This window comes from Rhinopithecus bieti, unplaced genomic scaffold (assembly GCF_001698545.2).
Source record: "Rhinopithecus bieti isolate Rb0 unplaced genomic scaffold, ASM169854v2 scaffold_34544, whole genome shotgun sequence".
Lineage (NCBI taxonomy): Eukaryota > Metazoa > Chordata > Mammalia > Primates > Cercopithecidae > Rhinopithecus > Rhinopithecus bieti.
The window spans coordinates 169731-192417 of NW_016814795.1; the positions used below are offsets into that span (position 1 = coordinate 169731).

A 22687-nucleotide genomic window follows, 5' to 3' on the forward strand; every position below is an offset into this window, starting at 1 on the left:
ATGGGTGGATACTTTTGTTTCCTTTGAATAGTAAGCAACAGATTTCTAGTTACCATAACTGTCTCTCTTCTTCCTTTGACTAAAGACTGAAAATGTATTTGAAGAACAGTTTCAATTAGTTCATCAAATACTATACTAAAAGTAGGCCTACATTATAAATGAATGCAAGGTTGAAATATGATAAACAACTACCATTAATGTCATTGTCACACCAGAAAGCTGCCAGAGACACACTCCATGAGCTGCTGCCAGTTTTTTCTTTTAAAACATTGTAACTAATTACTTACCAATACAATAAAATTTGCCTCAAAACAAAATTCACCCCAGAAGTTTACTTAACACCACACTTCATTTAAATGACTTTCCCAAGGTCTTATAAAAATAACAGAGAAAACAGCAATTCAGATACATTAAGCTAGAACTTGAGGCTTGCAAAAATCGTAAATATTCAACTAGTTACCATTCTAAAATCTTTCATTTTTCATATCTCTTATCTGGATGATGAAGCTGTGAAAGGAATTTCTGGCTGCTGGTCCTAGCAACACAGGGTTGCATAAATAAACCCAATGGCTGCAAGGTAATGAGGTTAACAGACTTTTTCCTCTGTAGGAAAGTTGGTTTATAAATATCACAGGAAAGAAAACTGAATTCTTTTCTAACTTCTAAAAAAAAAAAAATCAAAACCCAGTGGTAGTCTGGCATTGTATGCTTACATATAGGCTTAATATAAAAAACTTGAGTTCAGTTGGCAGAAACTTAGAAAATGCTCCCCAGACAACACTTGAGAGTTTAGCAAATATTTATTTCTTTTTCATCGAAGTTGAGCCAAATAGAGATTGTACATAATGGTACAGACAAATTACATAGTGCGTAGTAGCAGATCTACATTATAGTCAAAGAGACACACCGTTAATGGGTCCTGCAGCTTGCCACCAGATGATAATAAGTCTCATGGCTTAGAATCAGTGAAAAGAAAGACTATGGCACACACTGTTATGAACCCAGCCAAGCAAATAAAAGGATACCATACAGAAAAGAGCACTCCCATATAGTGCTCTAGCTTATAACTAAGCCATTTAAACACAAGCAGAACACAATCAATTTATAATGAAAGCCAAAATATAAAGCTATCCTTCCAAGAAAACAAAAATAAACATACCAGCTTAAATAACACTGCTACAATCAGCTGAGTGTTTGTGGAAAATCTATTATTTATATCCAATTCAAATGCAACAGTTGTTGGCCTGAAAAATGAGTCCTTCTTTAAAATGGAACTCGGTGTAATGCTCTGCTGTAAGAAAAAGAATATGGGCTTCTTGAGTGTTGCATTTTCTCCTGGAAACAAAATATTTATACAATACTAAGTACTTTTCTTAATATATTTATTAGGCTACAGATGTCACAGGTCAATTCATTTTTAAGGACAACAGCTGCTGTGTTTGTTTCATGCTTAACACCAACACTCAAAATGATTTATTATATTTTACAAATTTTACAAATGTTCGTAATTACTAGGAAGATTTACAAAACCCTAAAACCTATAGCAAATATTGAACACTCATTACAAACATTCTAAGTATTTAATTTTAGTTAGAAAAAACTCTAAAATATATATGGAATTGCCACTTACTAAACAGGCAAAGACTTTCTGTTCCATTTTTTCTAGAGCTCTTATTAGTGTTTATCCTTTATTTAATCCTTGTTTCTCTAAGTTGATAGCTTTGCACTGAAATATTCAGTAATTCACACAAAAGAAAAAAATTAACAATGTAGAATTATAGACATGGAAGAGACCTCACAAATCACGAAGTAAAATCTTTCTTGTTAACAAATCTGGATCTATTTCTCAATGGGTGACATTGTGCTGAAGGAGCAAGTGAATGGGCATTGTTTTATGTCAAAACTCTTTCCATCCACAGGTCCTCTCCTGTAACAAAGATAAAAAGGTCTAAAGAAGCAGAAGACTGGCCCTAGATGGAGGTGCCCCTTAGAAACTAGGATGAGTGGTTATGATTTTTGCTCAATGTTAGAGAGCATGGTTTCTCTCCTTCTGCAAGAAAGAGAAAAATGGGGAAAATTTGGTGAGATCAAGGGTGAACTCTTAACTCCTCCAAGTCTTGCAGGTATCTAAATATGTGCCCTCCTTGAGTTCAGAGAAGATCCACCCATTTCTAATTTTCTAAGCCTGGGCGTTTCTCAAAAGAGATTCCGAATTTGAATGAATTCTAACCTAAGACAGAACAAAAGACTAGCGACATATTTTTGTGGTATGTTTTAGATTCTCAAGAAGGACAAAATAGCATAGATTGATATATTTGTATTTTGATAGGGTAGTGAAGATTTATAGTATGTGAGGTGTGTGTGTGTGTGTGTGTGTGTGTGTGTGTGCACGCATGTGTTGGGAGAGAGGGAGAAACTGAAAAAATGGTGGGACATGAAACATGCCCTTGGAAACTGATTTCTCTCTCTCTTCTTCGTCTTTCTCTCTCCCTCCCTCTACTTTCCCAGTTCTCTTCAGTACTGCCATAAACAGGCAGGAAGTAAGATTATATATATATATGTATATATATGTACGTATGTTTGTGTATAATTATACATAAAATTTAGTGGTCTCCCTAAATTGTGGACCTGGGCCCTCAAAGTTTTCTTATCAGTTTTCTTTCAAATTAGCATTGTATAAACTTTCTCTGGGTTTGATTTATTTTCCTATAATCAATTTTAGCATTTTATGTAAAATGTTTCTTTTCTGGTTAATAATCAGCTTATTTTAATCAAACGGCTGGTCAGTGCATGTACATATGACTTGTGTCATAGAAAAGCTATTTTCCTCTGCGTATTGCTTCAGTTACCAAATGTTTAGTTTACAAGTTACACCATTGCTATCGTTATTAACAACTTGTCTGTGCTATTGTGATTAAAATGATAACTCTTTACGTCTCACTTGCCTTACTTTTTAAATCTAAAATTCACATACAGGAGAAAATCCTGCTTTCTTTCTTGTGTGTTAATGAAAGACTATTTTCAATAAAGTGTACTTAATTGACTTATTTGTTCAGACATAAACTTTGTAAGGCCCCTGTGATCTGTGTTTATGGTTCTATTTCTCCAAATTGAGCAGGCTCTTACTGAATATAGTTTTTAAAAATATATTTCAATCCATAGTCTTTTCAGTTATTATTTAATGGCAGTAATGACCTCCAGTGGATTCTTAGGCAAATAGCAAGTGGAATTTTCAGAGGATGTCAATTTTCAGGATATTTGCATTTCTTAGATCTTTTGAAACATGGTGACTTATCTGAACAAACAAATTTTTCTTAAAATATTTATGTATTTGTTAATTTTACAATGAAATTGCAAGTGATTATGAGTTATCAGCACTTTAACTGAAATCTATAACCTATAAGCTAACTTTGAAAACTGAAATAAACACAATTTAAGATTAATATCTAAATAAATGTTCATAATGGTTTCCCTGTGCAATCCACTTGCTTTCAATTTTTGTTTTGATGAAAACATCTTCTAAAAATTTCATATTTGAGAAAAGTAATTGCTAAATATTTAATAGAAGGAAATACTTTGATAAATAAACATTCTCAAAAATACAATTGTTTTTATAATATTTAAGAGGGAGGTAAAAATGCTCTGAATATCTCAGTAGTTAAGTGAACTCATGAAACAATTTTCTGTCTCTTAATATACAATAGAGAAGAACATTTGGTATTTGAGAGCAAATCACTTTAATACTTTTTCACAAATAAAGCATGGTTGTAGCGGGTTGTTTAATCTATTTTAGATTTGCAGCGAAGATTATATTTAGAACTTAAACTTGGGCTTTAATAGATCGTTCAGTGCTGAAAATCTGTCATTTTGACCTGGCGAGTATAATAAATTATCTATAAATCAATACTTTCATATTAAAGTATGATATCAAGGATTAATGTGTTTTTTTAATTTCAGTTATTTGTTTCTGCAAATGAACTTGATGTATCGATGTATCTACTGATAATCTGCTTTCAAATCCTTCCTAAAAAGATATCCATCTGTAGAGAAAAAAGAAACGTGTGAGAATATACTTTTTCTTACCACAAGAGGGCAGCAAAAATCTTTTACAGTAGTTAGAATTCTAACTATAACTTCATCTGATTTGACATTCTTTGATATCTTTCTGAGAAGTTACCTTAGTTTTTCTTTCCACAGTGAGTGAAATTTAAAGACTGTGTTATAAAGCAAAAATGTTGTGAGTATACTTTAATGAATATTTTACGAAGGGCACAAGCCTCAGAACGACCACATTTTTCCTTTCATGGGTTACAGCAGTCACAACACACCTGCTACTTGACACTCATGACTTAAACAACACTAATAAAAAAATCCTTAAAGAGTACAGAAAGTTCACATGAGAATGACAAAGTATCTTGCATTCTGCGTATCTCACATTGTGGTGGAAAAGAAAAATTCTGAAATATTAAAACATATTTAGTTTTATATTTACCATGATTATAAAATTCTCCAATTTTTCTTCAATATTCTAATACTCTTAAGTCTTCCAAAACCAAAATAATAATCTTCACGGAAAAGCACCCAAGTTCTGAAAATTACAGCTATATTGTTTTTTGATAAACATAATGAGAAACCATTAAGCAATGCATTTATTTAAAAAATTAGTTAATTTTATGTGAAATTTATCCAGTCAAACGAGTATGTAGAATAATTTATTATAACACCTTCATAGTCATTCCTGTATTACAGAAATCTCTTTTAAGTAATGCAAAGAAGTTGGATGATTTATTTTTTACATTCCAAATATAAATTCTTCAAAAGACAGTAGATAGTCTCACCCCATCAGGAGTCCAGCGTGTGCCTGGGCAGGCGGTAATGCTCAGGTTTGGAACGGAGCTTCTTTTCCTGAGGGTTGGCATACTTCCACTTGGAGGGTGACATTTTAAGCTTTTTCCTCTTCCTATCTGTGCACCATACTTTCTCGCAGTATTCTTCCACTCTGTGGAAGTTGCTATAACCGATCAGTTGCAAGAATTCCTTGTACCATGGTTTTGCTCCCTGTGAGACACTACTCTGGGCAGGACAAGGCATCCTGTGATGCCTGTCCTCCTCATCGTCCTTGTTAAACATATCCTCGACTTTCTCCTCTTCCACTACCTCCAAGGTGATTTTACGGACAGTATGGACAAAGCTGTGCTCTACTGTCTGGCAAAAATAGGTCCCAGCATCTGATTTGTGTAACCTTAGGAAGAGTAAACCAAGGTCCATCTTAACCACTCTGTCATCTGTCTTCACCTGCAAGAACAAAAGAGTAAATGGCACTGAAGTACACAGGAGAGAAAACAACAATCCATCACCCTTTCCACTACCTATCTTGAGTTTTTTCATTTTCACTGTCACATAATGAAACCCTGAAAATCATACATACACAAAGATGCTAAATAATTACATCTGTGTGTGTGTGTGTGTGTGTGTGTGTGTGTGTGTATTCTGAAGATATTTACATTGGTGGTCACTTCGTATCAATGACCTCAAGATCATTTTATATCAATATTGTAAAGTAAGAGGGCTTTCTCCCTAATGATTCAATTAATCATTAGAAAAAATACATTTCAGTATAGCAGTCACAGTAAGAGCGAAAGGAAAATTCCTAAAATTTATTTTTTAACATTTGTTTTTCCATGGACAGAACAAATACCACTTCCCACATTCTTTCAGGAATTATTATGCCTTCCAGAGTGTAGTGGCCAATGTTTCTACAAGGACCTCTCTTTAGAGAACTGGACTCCTTTCACTTTGTCTTCTTACAAAAAAAATTCATCAGTTAATCAATTCAGTGAACATCCCTTTCATTTTCATAGGCTGTCCTTTACAGGAGATTAAAAAATAAATAAGCAAAATCCAGTTTCTGCTCTAAAGGATCAGACAGTCTAGCAAATATTAAGTTTTAATATACTTTCAGTGCTCAAATGTCTTTTGTCATGTTTTTAATATAATAAATTACTCACATTATTTCTATAAATAAATAATAATAATTCAGAGTAACAAGAGCAAGATAAGGCTTTCAACAAATAGCTCATGTTTTATCACAAATAGCTGGACTAGTGAGTAAATGATTTGACATTCAGCAGAGTTAGAGTCAAATGTTGGCACCACTATTTATTGTGTGATTTAGGGCATTCCATGTATATTTCTTGCCTTAGTTTTCTTTGTAAAATGGAGATAACTTAATAACTTGAAAAATTGTTGTGAAGATTAAAGAAAATAGGTGAGGAGTTTTTGCACAGTGCTATCAATATCTACCTCTACCTTTCTTCTATGCATTCATCTAACTAAAAACAATCATGTTTGCCTATGGCCCAGGATCTTCTGATAATAGTGTAAAGGTGATTCACAGTATGCTGACAGATTTCACCCTTGAGAATACAAAAATGAAAGCAATATTCATCTTTGTCAATATAAAAGAAATGTAGAGGCAATAATTACAAACACTTTGGCAATAAAGGCTGTTAATGATAAGCATGGTTTTGTCCCCGTGATAGGTCCTGGCCAGGAATGCCAGACTCAGCTCTTCCCTGCCTTGATCAGACCTGGCATAGACAAGTTTCAATGTGATTACTCAGGTGTGGAAACTGGCATCCACAAACCACAATTTGTGGAACAGATGGCAAAATGTAGTAGTATAGTACAGTAAGAAATAGGCATGTTATTTTTAAATTATGTGGTATCCCAAAGGCATTTTTTTCAGCCATGTAAAGTAAGTTAATTACTCAGAAGCTTCAGAGTGTCCCAGTTGGGCTAATAAAAGAGGCTCCATAAGTCTTTTGTAGGTGCTTCCCTTGACTTGGCAGGACCATGTCCTGGTAGGCAGAATGCTGTAGCTATTAACTCGAGAGCAAAATCCTCCAGTGAGGAACCAAGAAGACCCTCAAAGCAAAACCATCTTCATTATATAGAAACAATCTGTTTTATTGATAGGTTTTTCTCAGAATATTCTTAGCAACTGTTACAGGCAACTAACTCTTACAGGTCTTTGTGTACCTCTGCTTATTTACTCATGCCTCCAGGCCAGGCTTCTGAACAAACTTATTTTCCAGCACTAGTGTTCTCCATAACTTTACCATCTATTGCAACCTGTGACCAACCCGTGTCTCACACGATACTGACTCTGAAGTAAGCCTCCATTGTTTTAAAACTTATGGCTGCATTTGATATGGATGAAACCTGCCTCCTTAAACATCTTTTATTTTCTGTGTGGTATGGGCCATTATACTGTCCTTATTTTCTTTACTCTTTCTTGGTTTCTTCTACAGATTTCTCATTGCCTCAAGATGCAATCCTCCATCCTTCACTGATCTCACGTTTTATTTCCATCCATTCGATAGCACTTTTATTTCTTTGTTTCAGCCAGCTTCCATAAAATGGTACATCTTACACATAGATAATCCATTGCTTTGCGTTTTCTGTTAGTTAAAAACAAAAAAACAATGGATTTGGTGTTTTTGACTAAAAGAAACATACATCATCCTTTAATATGTACAATTCAGTATCTTCCCACTCAAACTGCCTTCCATTTACTAACTTCCCTATTTCCGGCCATGACGTCATTATTCTTCTAGTCTCCCTATCCTTAATTGTTGATCATTTATACTTCTCTCTCATTATATGCTATCACAAATTCCTGTCTACATTTCTTCAGCGGTGACCCTTAAAACATCCCTTCCTCATCACCATTTTTGCTGCAGTGTTAAATTCTCATACCTTGTAACTGTTTCTTTGACCTTATCTCATGCCAAACTCCCCAGATCTTCCCTTTTTTTCTGTTTCTTCTTTCATACCCAGATTGACTCTGTTTCAGGATCTCTGTGTGTATCTCTGCTTCGAGATGCTTCTTTAAAGCTGGTTACTTCTCATCCTGCATAACTAAATTACATATCATCTTCCCAAACTGGCCTTTCTCACACCCCTGTAAAAGTGTCCTCTCTCCTTTATTACCATCATTTCGCCTGTTAACCTTCATACACTTGAGCATGCAACATTACACTCAAGTATCTAACAATAGACCTTCAAGTAAATTTCTTGGGTCATCTTTCCCCACTTATTTCAACAAATGGATACTCATTTACTCTTCTTTAAAGCTCACTTTCTTTTGTCAACATCCTGATTTAGAACTTACTCAGATCTCTATTTCTTGCCTGAGCAGTAAGAACTGCTCCATTAACCAGATCCTGCCTTTCTAAATCTAGATCCCAAAATTGCTTAATGTAATGTTTCTCAAACTAGGGTTGGTGGAAGAGGTGCATTTCTGGAGATCTGGAGATCAACTTTTTTTTAAATAAGGATTTTAAAATTATTATGTTTATTGACACAAAATCAATATAAATCAATAAACTATATTTGGAATCATGTGAAAGATCAATTTCAGTGTTAGTGTTTATGTTTATCAAAGATTCTGAGCCACTTTCAAAGCCGTGTTTCCAAATGATAAAAAGAACCAAGATGGGTATAATATGTTAATGACAAGTTATAGCCAAATGAAAATGAAACAACATCCCCACGTAGTAATACACATGTAAAGTTTCAAGGTCACTTGAATAAAGTGTTGGGAGGATGGAGTCATCACATGGTATAGCTACAGGCAGAAAGTGTTACACATACACATATGTGGCAATCTGTGTCTCATCTTACAGTCATAGAGATACATATTTCAGTAAAAACAAAACACACAGTAAATAAACATTTTAATGATGCATCAATTTGTTTATAATTCATCTTTAAATTAATTTTGGCTCAATATTTTAATAAAAGCTACAAGCCTAAGGAAAGTATGTGTTGTTTTATTCTTGTGAATATTTAATGAACATTTTAATATAAATCGTGCCAGCAGCCCAGGAAGATGTTTCACTTTTAAGGGCAGGTGGTGGGGGCCACCCGTACATTACTAGAATCAAACCCTCCTTTTCGTAATTCTTTCTGCTGCCATTCCCCTGCATCGCCACCCTGCTTTCCACTCCCAGCTCTTATTCTGAACATACTCTTTTTCCCTTAAATAAACTCCTTTCTACTGTCTACCAACCCATTTGTTTTTTCATTTCCTTCCAGGCTTAACTAAACTTTCCCTTCCTTTATAAATGCTTCCTTTATAGCCCCTGAAGGTATTTTGCTTCTTTTTGTAACATAATACCATTCACATTTGTAGCTCAAAAGCTGTTATTTATATTCCTTTTCAAATTATTTTTCCATGCAAGTTTCGTCTCTCCAAACATATGTTTTTAAATGGCAAAGACCAATTTCTTTATTCTTCTGAATTATTCTATAATGAGTAAAGAATTCAGAAGATAGTGTAAAATGAGAACATACTAATTCATTTATAGAGCACAAACATGTATAGCAATGGGGTATACCCATACAGATATATCCAAAAGATATTAACAACTTCCAGGTAAATCCAATAATAATTTGAATAAGAAGGAGCAAACATGGTTTCAGGAGCACTTAGTAACTGGTGAGAGTGCTACGTCACAGATACTCTTAGGACATTGCCTTTATCTGAAAAAAAAAATATGCACACAAACGTCCTTATTGAATGTGATCCTTTGTTGTCTCTATTATATCTCCTGTGAGAGTGAATAATACATGAGAAAATATGAAAGTGATCTAGCCTAGTTTCCAGCTTATAGAAAGCAGTTTATGAAAGTAATTGAAAAGAAAGCAAAAGCAAAACTAAAATAAATACAAATTCTTGACCACTAGAATTACGGTTGCTTGTTTGTTGCTTGTTTTTTCAAGTTTGGTATTTTTAAAAAGCAGGGTATAAAAAGAATAATAAGAAATCCAAGTTTGAGAAACACTGCATTAGGTACATATAAAGTCTAGACTGGTCAAGATTCAAGATATGAAATCATGACAATTACCATAGAAACTGTCCTACATTGTTTATTTGCATGTTAGAGATACTGCCTCTCAGAATTTTGATCCACAATCTTGGTTATGACAAATCCACATTACAAAGACAGGAATATAAGCTGTTTTCATGCTCTGTCTGGAGGGCCATACATTATGTAGGTTAAATCACCTAGAAAGTTAAATGTATCTTACATGGACTATAAATACCTAAAAATATAAGATGACTCAGAAATTTGCATCTGAAGTTCTTCCACAATTTAGTCTTTCCATGTCAGTTTACTTGGGTACCTCCAACATCCAATCTTGATTACAGAATTGTTTTCATCCATCTGTGTTTTTTTCTATGTCTGTGTCTGCAGACCAGATTTTCTCCACCAGGAAGATGGTGCATAATACATCATTTCTATCAAATACTCTTATAGGCAATCTATATAAATATACAATTTTTGCTGAGAATGGTTTTACTATTCTTAGCCATAAAGATTGATTCAGTATGTTTTATAATTTCTATTAAAAAATGTAATTGAACAAAGAACTCTGCACATCTGGTAGCTGGTCAGGAAGAAGCAGTTATTTCCATGTCTATCAACCATATGGTTCCATACTTTCACAGGAAACGGACAGACATAGACCTTGAATTGGTTTACTTGAGAATACATTTAATAAAAAAATCAGTTTTAGTTAAGAAATAGAGAAAACAATTTATATATTTGTTTGTTTATCTGGTCTGCCTTTGACCAATTTTATACTTACACACACATATATGTGTATATACATTTATTTTACTTACAGAAAATATACCTAATATAACAGTATAAAAATACAAATTTATGTTATTAAAAACACTTTCCAGTATAAACCTGAAATATGACACCAATGGTTACCTAGTAGAGACACAGTGAATTGTTTAAAAGCTCATTCGGGGAAACCTATCACACTACGTGGAGGAGAACAAATGTGGAAAAAAAAAATCTTAATACAAGGTTATGCTGGAAAGAAAGTCATTATAAATAACTCAAAACCATAACATGTAAAACATGTTATGTTCAAAAACATACACGATATCAAAGGAGAAATTTAGGGCATTTATATTCAAGAATGAATTAATATTTAGAAGAAGCAAAAGAGTTTTTCGAGTCAACAGAAAGAGAAATAAAAGAGAAAAAATGGAAAAAGTATATAAATGGGCACTTCAGAAAGGGAGAAACCCAAATGTTTAGTAAGAATGCAAGTTAACATTCAACCTTACTAGTAAAGTTAGAAATTCAAATTTAGGCTGGGTGCGGTGTTGCACTCCTGTAATCCCAGCACTTTGGGAGGCCGAGGCGGGCGGATCGCCTGCGGTCGTGAGTTTGAGACTGGCCTGACCAACATGGAGAAACTCCTGACCAACACGGAGAAACTCTGTCTCTACTAAAAATACATAATTAGCCAGGCGTGGTGGTGCATGGCTGTAAACCCAGCTACTCGGGAGGCTGAGGCAGGAGAATTGCTTGAACCCAGGAGGCAGAGGTTGCGATGAGCCGAGATCATGCCATTGTACTCCAGCCTGGGCAACAAGAGCAAAGCTCCATATAGAAAAAAAAAAAAAAAAAAGGAAAGAAAGAAGGAAAGAAAGAAAGAAAGAAAGAAAGAAAGAAAGAAAGAAAGAAATTCAAATTTGAACAAGGCATTACCCTATAGCCTGAAGAAAGACAAAACTTAGAAAACAAGATAATACCAAATATTGGTGAGCATGTGGGGAAACAGGAACCCACATGAACTGCTTTGGGAGTCTAGACGGTGCAGAAATTCTGAGAGCAAGCTGACAATAATTACAGAAATGAAGGATGTTGACAAATAACAATGTAGAAACTTGCTCTCAGATCTATAAGGGGTTATTTGCAGAGATGATTGTTAAAGCTGTGATAGCAGGAGTTAATTACACTATGGATGTCCACATTTAGGAGAATTAAGGATGAATTAAGAGCAATGTATACATGCTATGGTATGTTAAGTAACAGTCAAGCAATGAAATAGAGACACAAACAGCAACAGGGATAAACTATAAAAACATAGTGTTGAGTTTACAAAGTAAGAAGGAGAATATAATCTATAACATAATACATTTACTTTTACAGTTCATGCATACTCAAATATTATATACCTGTTCAATTTGCAAACTTATTATTGGACTTATTCCAATCATTTCAACAGAATATATATGGGGAAACAAGGATGAAAGTAGAAAAAGGAGGTTCCGGAAAAACAAAGTCAAATAAGAGAAATTTGTATAAACCAATCATCACAATGTGCCATAAACTAAGTCGTATGATTAACTAAATTATGCATCTGAAGTGAAAAAAAAAAACAAAAACAAGAGCCAGAAACAAGCTAGCAAAACAAAAAGAAAAAAACAAAATCTCCAGTTGTTTGTAATGATTAATGTGGTTTGACAACCAATAAACTAAGTTTGTTTATAAGATCTATTCAAATCTAGTATACTATAATCATAGGATTTTAGAAATACTGCTCAAAATTAAATAAAGAGAAGTTTGTGATTAATGGTTTATTTGAAATTTTCATAGATAAGAATCTCAGAATGAAGAGAAATTAAGTTTAAAGAGGATGAAAGTGAAGACAATGTTTGAAAACAAAATTGCACAATATAAGGAACTGTGCAACAACTATAACTGAAGTAGAAATTCAATACTGAATTTCCCAATAACCAAAGGACAAAAGAAAGTATGATAAATTCTAAGATTTAAAATGTCCCTAAAATATATTTTTAAAATTACTCCTTATAATAAGTACATCTTTCCTCGCACTGAGACTTGAGAAAAATCTCTCTGCATGTTCTTATAAAAAGAGAGGGAGGTTTCTAACAACAGCACCATAATAAATACATTTCCTTTAGGCAACATCTCAGTGTAGGGTGAAGAGACAATGCCTGAGAATAGTTCAGTATTATAGCTATTCTGTGGAGTTAAAACAATGTAGTCTAGATATACAGTTCTATGCTGGGGTATCTTCATACACATGCATATTTTTATGATCTGGAAGACCATATAAACTATAATTTATGCTAGAACAAAAGGAACTTACAAGTGAAGGGAATTGGTATTTTGGAGTATCTACTGTACATATGTGCACTGGACTTTCTGCATTACCATGTTATCCGGTTTAATCAGATGCACAAAGTTAGAATGGTGTCAGTGGCATGAGACTTAGATCCATAACTGATACCATAGATCTAAGAGAAAATGTTTAATTTTGAAATATATTCAGTATTCTCCTGGAAAATTAACAGAACAGAGTTCAGTTAAAAACTCTAGATTCATTCCTCTTCTTATGACCACAAGTTGTTTTATATTCTCCATTTATACAATAGGAATTCTGTCTCTGCCATTGTAAAAGGAAGAAACATGAAATTAATGGACTAGCCTCCTAATTATTGCACAACTAAAGAAAATGAGATAAATGATATTATAAAAATACATTTGTCAAGGCTAAAAAATTAAATTCCGAATATTTACCTGTTGTAAAGAGTTGTTAGTTTAGAAAGATGAGCACATTTTTTAAATAGACTGAAAAAGAACGTCAAAACTACTAAACAGATGATTCAAATGAGGCAAGAGTTCATGCACTTTACATTATAAAAACAAGCAAAACAAAGAAATAATATTAATGTGGAACAAAAACTGATGCTTTCAGTGTCGTGCGTAAAGATAAAAATGTAAACTTATGGCTGGCTTTGATCCCTTGGAATTACTACCATAGGATAGCATTGGTAAAGGTAAGGAAAATATGAGTCATCTAACAAACAAAATGGTAAAATAAAAAGGAGATTTTACTTTATAATTCTCCTAGCTTCGATGACATAACCCAGTATTAAAAGTTGTAATTTGTGCACTCCATTTTCATTGGTTCATTTTGTAGAAGAAGCTGTCTCCATAGTGCATTGAATTATCAATAAAATTATGTTTTATTTTAGACTATAGGAACTTAGCAAAGAGGCAATGAACTCTAAGTTATGTGGAATGAGCTGCTCATTGAGAAGTTAACCATGGTTATTAGATTACTCAACAGCGTTTAATTGACTTTGTGAATGTATTCTACCCTGTAGTTGGTCTGAAGGCAGAGTTGAAAAGTGCCAATTTTGGTACTGAGTAAAACAAAAAATTGAGAGCAAAGCGCAAATAAAGTTTAAGAATTTTTATGTCAATATACATTCATTTTGGCATTTACTACAATAAACATGCATATTTGTGCATTATGTAAGCAGTCTATATAATGCATACAATTAACTATTTTAAAGTGATACACTTTATTTTTAAGACACACAAACACATATTTCCTCTTAAATAGAGAATCCACAATAAAAGATCAATAATGATCACGGAAAATTAATTATTTCATGCTTACCAAAGAGATCTACAAATTACAATGCTGGTCTTATGGGCCAGCAGTTTTCTTGTCTACCTTACGCCAGCCTGACATAGGCATAGATGTTAGTTTATGTGTCTTGAGATTGCCCCCAAATTCCCCTACAGGAGATTTGTGTAAATTTATTTAACTCACTCCTAGAACTCAATCTCATTTATTGTGTCTTTGGGATATACTTCGATTTTGTCAGCAAATGATTAAACTCCAAAAGAATATATTTCAAGAAATTATTCACATTGTTTGATTTTCTTGAAAATCCATTGCAATGAAATTTTAGTTTTAGAACAAAGTGAGAGTTTTGCACAAAAGACTTTTCCCAAAAAAAAGTGGCATTTTCACAAAATATTCATTTTACAGGGCTTTACTGGTGTATGCATTTTATTTGAGCCTTTAAATCAGGGATCAAAACTTTTCTGCGAAGAGCTATATAGTGGATAATTTTGGCTTTGCAAGTCCTGTGGTCTCTGTTGTAGCTATTCAACTTTGCAGTTGTAGCCTAAAAACAGCCACAGACATTAGGTAAACGAATGGGTGTGGCAGTTTTCAAATACAATTTTATTTACGACAGTGGCAGAGGGCCAGATGTGGCCCCCACGCCTTTGGTTTTTCAACTTCTGCTTTAAATAATTGTCAGGTTCAGGGGAACCTACTTTTAAAAAAATCTGGATTAAAATAACATATTCCAAAGTCAGAACACTTAAAATGTGTATGAAATTGAAGTGAGGAATTACGTACTAATCTTCCGTGTAGCTTGAAGAAACTACAGTTTTCTTTACTATAACTGAAATTACACACAATCACTAGTTAAATTTACATAAATAAAGCATATTTAATTTAATTTTTCCCTCATTTACTCAGTTTTAAAATGTAGTGCTTATCCATTTTATAGAAAGAGAAGTGCTTACAGATATACTTCAACTATATCACCTTAACTATGTGTCTTAACAAGAATGAATTTCTTCACTTAGGGATGCTATTCGGTATTAAAATTTTTGCAATTATTATGGAGGTTTATAAATTCAAGTATGTAGAATTGCAGAAATTGAGACTTCAAAACCAGGGTATAGTGGTGATTTGGCTATAATTTTAACAGTTTTGTCCTCTGCTATTACAGAAAAAAATAATTTATACAACCTTCATAGAAGGAAGATTTAGGCTTGTATTTCAGATTAAAACTGTATGTGGAAATATATATAGCCACTGAATTTGATCTTTGGAACTGCTAAACTTAAATTCTATTGATGAAATTACATTATCCATATAAATGAACCATTTTATTTTCTCCTAATTTAGAGAATGAAGAGTGTCTGTTTTCCTTCTAAGAATTTACCCCTTAAATTTTGTCTGTGATTATATTCTCTCCCACATGTTCTTTATTTTGCTTCATCAACTAGTTACACATTTCCTCTTTATAGCTACTGCCTTTCAACCTATAAACATGACCAAGTCACCTTTTTACTAAAAAGAAAACAAAACAAAATTTATTTCTACTCTTGTCTACCTTTATGGATCTCTCTCTCTCTTTGTCATTCAAATATTTTGGTAGAGTACACTAAACTAGCAGTTTCTGGTTCAACAGTACCATTCATCACTTAACCTGTTATTAGACGAATCCTGCCTTAACACCCCACTTAACACATTATCCCTGGAAACTTCGTCCTCGTTTTATGCATTGTTCAAAGAATATTGTTTAATATATCTTATCCAATTCCTTTTTTCCTGGGTTTTATTACACCACACCTCCTAACTTCACTGTTTCTACTTATTTAAGCCATACTGCTCTAGAGGTACTAACTAGTACTAACTAGTACCTCTAGTATTTTGCGCCATAACTAGTATTTTGTGCCATTTACTTAACTTTAGTAAATTAGCACAACCTTTATGAAAAACAATATAGAGATTTATCAAAGAACTAAAAATAGGATTACCATTCAATCTGGCAACCTCACTACTAGGAATGTACCCAAAGGGAAAGAACTCATTATATCAAAAAGATACCTGCATTCTTATGTTCATCACAGCATTATTCATAGCAGTAAAGATATGGAATCAACCTGAATGTCCGTCAATGGGTGATTGGATAAAGAAAATGTGGTATATATATGCTATGGAATACTTCTCAGCCATTAAAAACAAATGAAATAATGTCTTTCATAGCAACATGGGTGGAACTGGAGGGCATTATCATAAGTGAAACGACTCAAACAGAAAGTCAAATACTGCACTCTCACTTATAAGTGGAAGCTGAACAGTGAGTCCACTTGGACATAAGGAGTGGAATACTAGAGGCTGCAGACTCCAAAAGGTGGGAGGGTGAGAGGTAGGTGAGGATTGAAAAATTGCCTATTGGGTATAATGCTCACTATTTGGATGATGGGTACACTAAAAGGTGAGACTCCACCACTATGCAATATATGCGTGTAATAAATATGCACCTGTAACCCCCAAATTTGTAAAAGTAATTTGAAAACTACTAGTTACCTCAGAGAAATTTTGTTAGTTTTAAGTAAGTTACTATATACAAAGCACTTAGAATAGCATGGCACATAGTAAGAACTAAATGAATGCTAACTCTAATTACAACTTATTTTCTATTTTACTTTCTCTTTTTGAGTTTGTCTTCTAACTTTTCCTTAAATATGTGTTTTCCCCTTGCTTTCACAGTTAGTTCACTTTGCTTTTTATTTCATCACTGTCTAAGGTAAGCTATACTAAAGGAGGCATCACTGCATTGTGTCTAAGGGCCTCAAATTAAAACCAGACTGTCTGGGCTCAAATGCAAACTGACCTCACAAGCTGTGTAATCTTATGCAAGAAACTCAGTCTCTCTGTGCTTCAATTTTTTAAATCTGTAAAGTAGAAACAATAAAAATATCTCCTTCATGGGACTGTTGCAAGGATTAAAAATATTAATCATGCTTGGTACACAGTAAGTCATATTTAAGTACTGATTGTTGCTATATTGTTCTTGCTTTTATTAATTCCTCTGAATTTGATACTACATTTTTGCTGATATCTCTCCAACATCTCTTGCCATGCCAAATCTTTCCATTGGGTTTTGTATTCCTGAACATGGGTACATAGCAGGACAGCTCCACCTGAATGATTTATAAGAGCTGCCACTTCAACACAGCCAAAAATTAACTCAACAACTTTCTCCCAAATGTGTTTCTTCCCCTGTATTATTGGAATCATGTTACTGTGCCATTAGCCACACAGATGCTCAGACAATAAACATGTGAATATTTTGTGATTGCTTCTCTTTTATCTCAAATATGAAATTCACTTAATATTATCTCATAAAAATTGAAACCTATCTTCTCCCTTTCTACTAAAACTGTTTAGTTTATGTGGTACAAATGTTTTTCAATGACTATTGAAATATCATCCTAAATGTTCTTGACATTCTATTTATCTCCTAAGTCTGTGTGTTCCTAGAATAATTTGTGTACACAGTCAAGCTAAGTTATTCTCGTTGGATTAGAGACAAACTGAAATGGATTCCTTGATCTGTCTGCTCATTTTTGCATCCTCATTTCCAGTCATAATTTACATGTACCATATTGTTTTTCATCTTCATAACATAAGCTAACATTGTTCTCTCTACTAATTACCCTCTACTCGTCCTTTAAGATGTGGCTCAAACGTCATCTCTGCCATGAATCTTTTCCCAATTGGTTATTATGCCATCTCCCTACCCGATCGCTTGGTTGAGACATTTTTCTTTTTCCTTGGTTTCAACAGAATCTTTAAGGAACACGTATAATTATCTGCTTGCACTCTTGTCTTTATTACAAGACTGTAAACTTCACAAAAGCTAAGACCGTGATTTATTCATTGCCTATTAAAGTAGGCTCTGAGTAGATATTTATTGAGTTCAAAACACCAACTGCAGACAGTTAAACAGATGAGAACAGAAGGTCCAAAATAGTATTCCATCTGAGATGTTAAACAGCCTTCACATTTCTTAATAGTGAAAAATATAGCAAAGCACGTTGCTATAATGTGTATGAGGCAATTACTTGCAAATCATCTGGTCTTGAAGGCATGAACACATTAAGAGTTGTCTTTAAGCATGAAGATTTATAGTTAATACTGTGTGTTCCTATAACCTCAGTGACTACCTACTCCAACCTTTATCCCCACCCCAACCTACTATAATCTTAATACAGTAACCAAAGCGATCTTTTAAAACACAAATGTTAATGGTGTCACAGCCCTGCTGAAAATACACAATGGTTTCCTTTTTAATTCAGAACACCAAAACCCTATGAAATGGCTATAGGTCCCTGCATGAGCTTTTCCTTGACCTGACCTCTCTGATGCATAGTCTATTAGTCTCCCTACTGCTCACTAACCTCCAGCCACACTGCTCTTCAGTCAGCTGTTCTTTGAGTATATCACATATGCTCCTATCTCAAAGGTCTTAGCATCTGCTGTTCCCATTGTCCAGAAAGTTTTTATCTCATACTGTTACATGACCTATGCCCTCACTTTTTTCAGATTTTTTTTTCCAAATGTCACTTTTATGGTGACCTTCTGAGTGAGACCTTCTATGGCCACCCTTTTAAAATTCCAACCTTTCCCTATAATTTAATCTCCCTTCCATTTTTTTCTTTATCATTATCTGATATATTTAATATCATTCTTTGTCATTATTGTTATTATTTTCTTTCCATGTTCTTCAGAATGTAAGTTCTATAAAGCAGGACATAGTAAGTGCTTAATAAATAAATTCAAACAAATGAATAAAACATTTCTTTTTGCAAAAAAACACCCAACAAAATGAGATGAGGGACTCTGTATTTTATATATACATAGGCTCAAATGGTGGCTCACATTTTCTTTGATATAGAAGTCATCTTGTACCACCAATAGGCATATAGTAGAAGCTTGAAAAGGCAATTCGAGAATGGAAATACATTGATGTCTATATTGTGTATGTTGTGTAACGATGGTTCCTGGCATCAGTGCTTAGATTGGGGATGGTTCAAATTAAGGGCAGGTTCTCTGACATCTGAGAATGGGGAGTAGTGCCTTTGTCATCAAGGCTGCAGCAACATTCTCCACTCAACTCTGACAAAGAAAAATCTATATGAGGATCAATCTGACATCAGGAGCATTTTTTAGAAATTGAATCCCAGAACTTCTGCTATAAGCAGTTTTCCATTTGTTTTATGATCCAAAGCATCTGAAGCTGTATTTGGAATTTTGATTTCAGAAGATTTTGTGTTTTAGTAGAAATTACAGACACCTGGATTTGAACCTACTTTACTAGCTGCAAGTAACCAGGGGAGTTATTAAATATCCTGTGCCTCAGTTACCTCATCTATAAACCAATTCTTTATAATAAAATGGTATATTCCATAAAATGCACATAGAACAGTCCTTGGCACTGCGGCAATGAATGTGAAGCAGCTCAGCTTTTGAGTTAGGAATACCTGAGTTCAAACGTCAGGTCTGTTCCTGACTTTGTGTGTGAGCTATAACTCTCCGAGTTTTAGTTTCTGCATGTGTAAGATGAAGAAAATCATGTCTAACATGCAGTTGTGAGATCTAGGAATAACCTGGTACCTACTCATCACCTGTGTGCAATAGGTACATATAAATAATAGTCTCAGTTATCAATTCTGTTTATTAAGTGTCTTTTCTCTCAGGATATCATAATAATTGATGATATATATAGTATCTGATATATTTAATTTACATTTATAATTCATAGTAGCTTATTATTACTTAATTATAATTAATAAGGTCTTCAAGCCAAGGGAAAATGCTCCCTATGAAGTATCTAGAAAAGTTGGCTTTCAATAAATGCTTATAGAATTAATAAAATATATAGAGATTATGTTCCATTTGCTTTGTTTAAGAAAGCAGGAGTTTATAAAATGCATATTTGAGAGAATCACTATAATCCAGAGTTTGGAAACCAGATAATTGAGTTTATAAGTGCTTTCTAACAATTCAGGTATGTTTCTAAAGATTAATTCAGTTTCTAAAGATTAATTTGGGCAAAAACTTTATCCACATGAATATGTTGCTTCTGGATAACTCCAGAGGGCTGAGTTTGAATCTGAATAGACAGACATTACAGAATCAAAAATTTCAGTTAAATAAAAGGAAGATGTATATACTCTGTGGTCTGATAAATCAATGACTTCTCTTGGTTTGTAGCATCAGAGAGGAACCTTGATGAGCATCGTCGGGGTACTCTATAAAGCATTTACCCAGGAGGTAAGAATTAACTAGGTGAAAATAAATATCCCTTAAAATGGTCTAGATTTGATGAGAAAGTGATTTCCTATCAAAATAAAGATTTGATAAGCAATTATGTTTCACAAAAAAAGAGACGTATAAATGACAATAGCGCAAAAATTGTTATTAAATAAAGAACTCACATGCAAAGTTATTCTGCTTTGTGTATACATCACGTATGTTCAGCCTTTAATAAAGTCAGAATTTTGTGTTTTGTCCTGTTCTATATTGTGAATAAATCAATCCATATACAGCTAGGTCCATAAAAGTCAAGTATTAATAATAGTTGATTATAACATAACTTTCGATGCAAAGAGTAAATTCGAAGTCCAAATATCAGCAAATATATTAGTTGGGGAAATTCGAATGTAGTTGAAAATAGGTACTAAAAATTATATGGAGAAGTAGATTACATCAACAATATGAGAAAGAACCTTATAATTGAACATTGATGGATGCAGCATGTCAAATGATTTGGCAAAGATTTCCAAATGAGGCAGATTATGGTGATTTCCAAATTAGAAACAGAACATATTGAGTGAGGAAAACCACTGATAAAAGAATTACTTCACTGTCTTCTGAAGCCATTCGGCTTGGAGGAACTATGGAATATTACCAGGTCCTTTTCTGCCAAGGGGATTATGAGGAATTTAAAAAGCCATTTCACCTCAGATTTGTGAAGTGGAAAATACTTTAATACTAAATCAACAATTTAACTCAGTGCAATATGCTACAACATTTTTGGACATGTGTTTATTCTTATGACATCATGAAGAAAATTTTCCTTCCCTGATTGCATTTCTATATTATTTCTAATAGCCTTTGTTAAGTTGAGGTGACTTTCTTTCTAAAACCTACCCAAAGAACCAGGGATTTACAAATTTAATTATCTCCCAGAATGTACTGTATGATTTTGAACTAGAAACATGTTAGGTTTTAAATTTCACCATAGGCTAGGAAAAAAGGAATAAAAAGTTCAAAGTGCTCCGCATTTGGAATCAGTAATTTTGTGTTCCAATGAGAAATGTTTAATCTCCAGTGCCAAAACGAGGTGAAGCCTTCCATTGATTTACTCTCTATCCAAAATGTACCTATTACCTCTTCTCTGTGACCTAAGGCAGGTCTCTAGAACTCATTTTCATTATTCAACTTGCAACCTTTTCTTTACCGAGGATCATTTTTTCTATGTTCAATATTCTTTCTCCCTCTAAAATATTCATTTTTTTTCTACTTGCTATCTTTGTAATTCCACTTTTGTAAAACTGAGTTCAAAGCCCACATCACCAGTGTGATCTGCCTTACCTGTCTGCTTTATGCCCTGGACCTTTTATGACCTGGACTCTTTCTATAGACAGCCCTTGACTCACATTCTTTTATCCAGTAACTGCCTCCTATTCTACACATATGCTTTAAAGCTCCCTATCCTTCCATCTCTACAAGCATCCAAGTAATTCCTCTCCCATCATGTAGAAGATGATTACAGAAATACAATCTCCACCACTACAACTGCTAAAAAGGATGAACGAGTGGGGGTCTTTCCTTTGTTCCCTGCGATCAAGAACACTTATGTCAATGTCTCATATATGATTGAAAAGCTTTCTTACACAACGAGCTTAATGTTGCAGCTGTGTTGTTATTTTAATTCTATTATTATTCATATGTCTAAGACATATGAGTTAATGATAATTAACTTTTGCTATTTCTCTACAACATTGCCTTGGGTGTCATGATTTAAGACTATCACTTTGACAACATGACCATAAAATCATGAGTTATAAGTACCTCTTTTAAAAATTCCTATTTCCGGCCGGGCACGGTGGCTCAAGCCTGTAATCCCAGCACTTTGGGAGGCCGAGACGGGTGGATCACGAGGTCAGGAGATTGAGACCATCCTGGCTAACACAGTGAAACCCCGTCTCTACTAAAAAAATACAAAAAAAAATTTAGCCGGGCGAGGTGGCGGGCGCCTGTAGTCCCAGCTACTCGGGAGGCTGAGGCAGGGGAATGGCGTAAACCCCGGAGGCGGAGCTTGCAGTGAGCTGAGATCCGGCCACTGCACTCCAGCCTGGGCGACAGAGCGAGACGCCATCTCAAAAAAAAA

The 22687-nt window shown here is 34.0% G+C and overlaps 1 protein-coding gene across 1 annotated transcript in view; it reads right to left on the bottom strand.

Annotated features, from left to right (window-relative positions):
- Window positions 1–781: 781 nt before the first annotated feature.
- Window positions 782–22687, bottom strand: part of SEMA3E (semaphorin 3E) — a 297545-nt gene continuing 275639 nt past the window's right edge. The window contains 1 exon segment of the mRNA XM_017852378.1: window positions 782–5295. Coding sequence (XP_017707867.1) covers window positions 4843–5295 — 453 coding nt within the window. The 3' untranslated portion in view covers window positions 782–4842.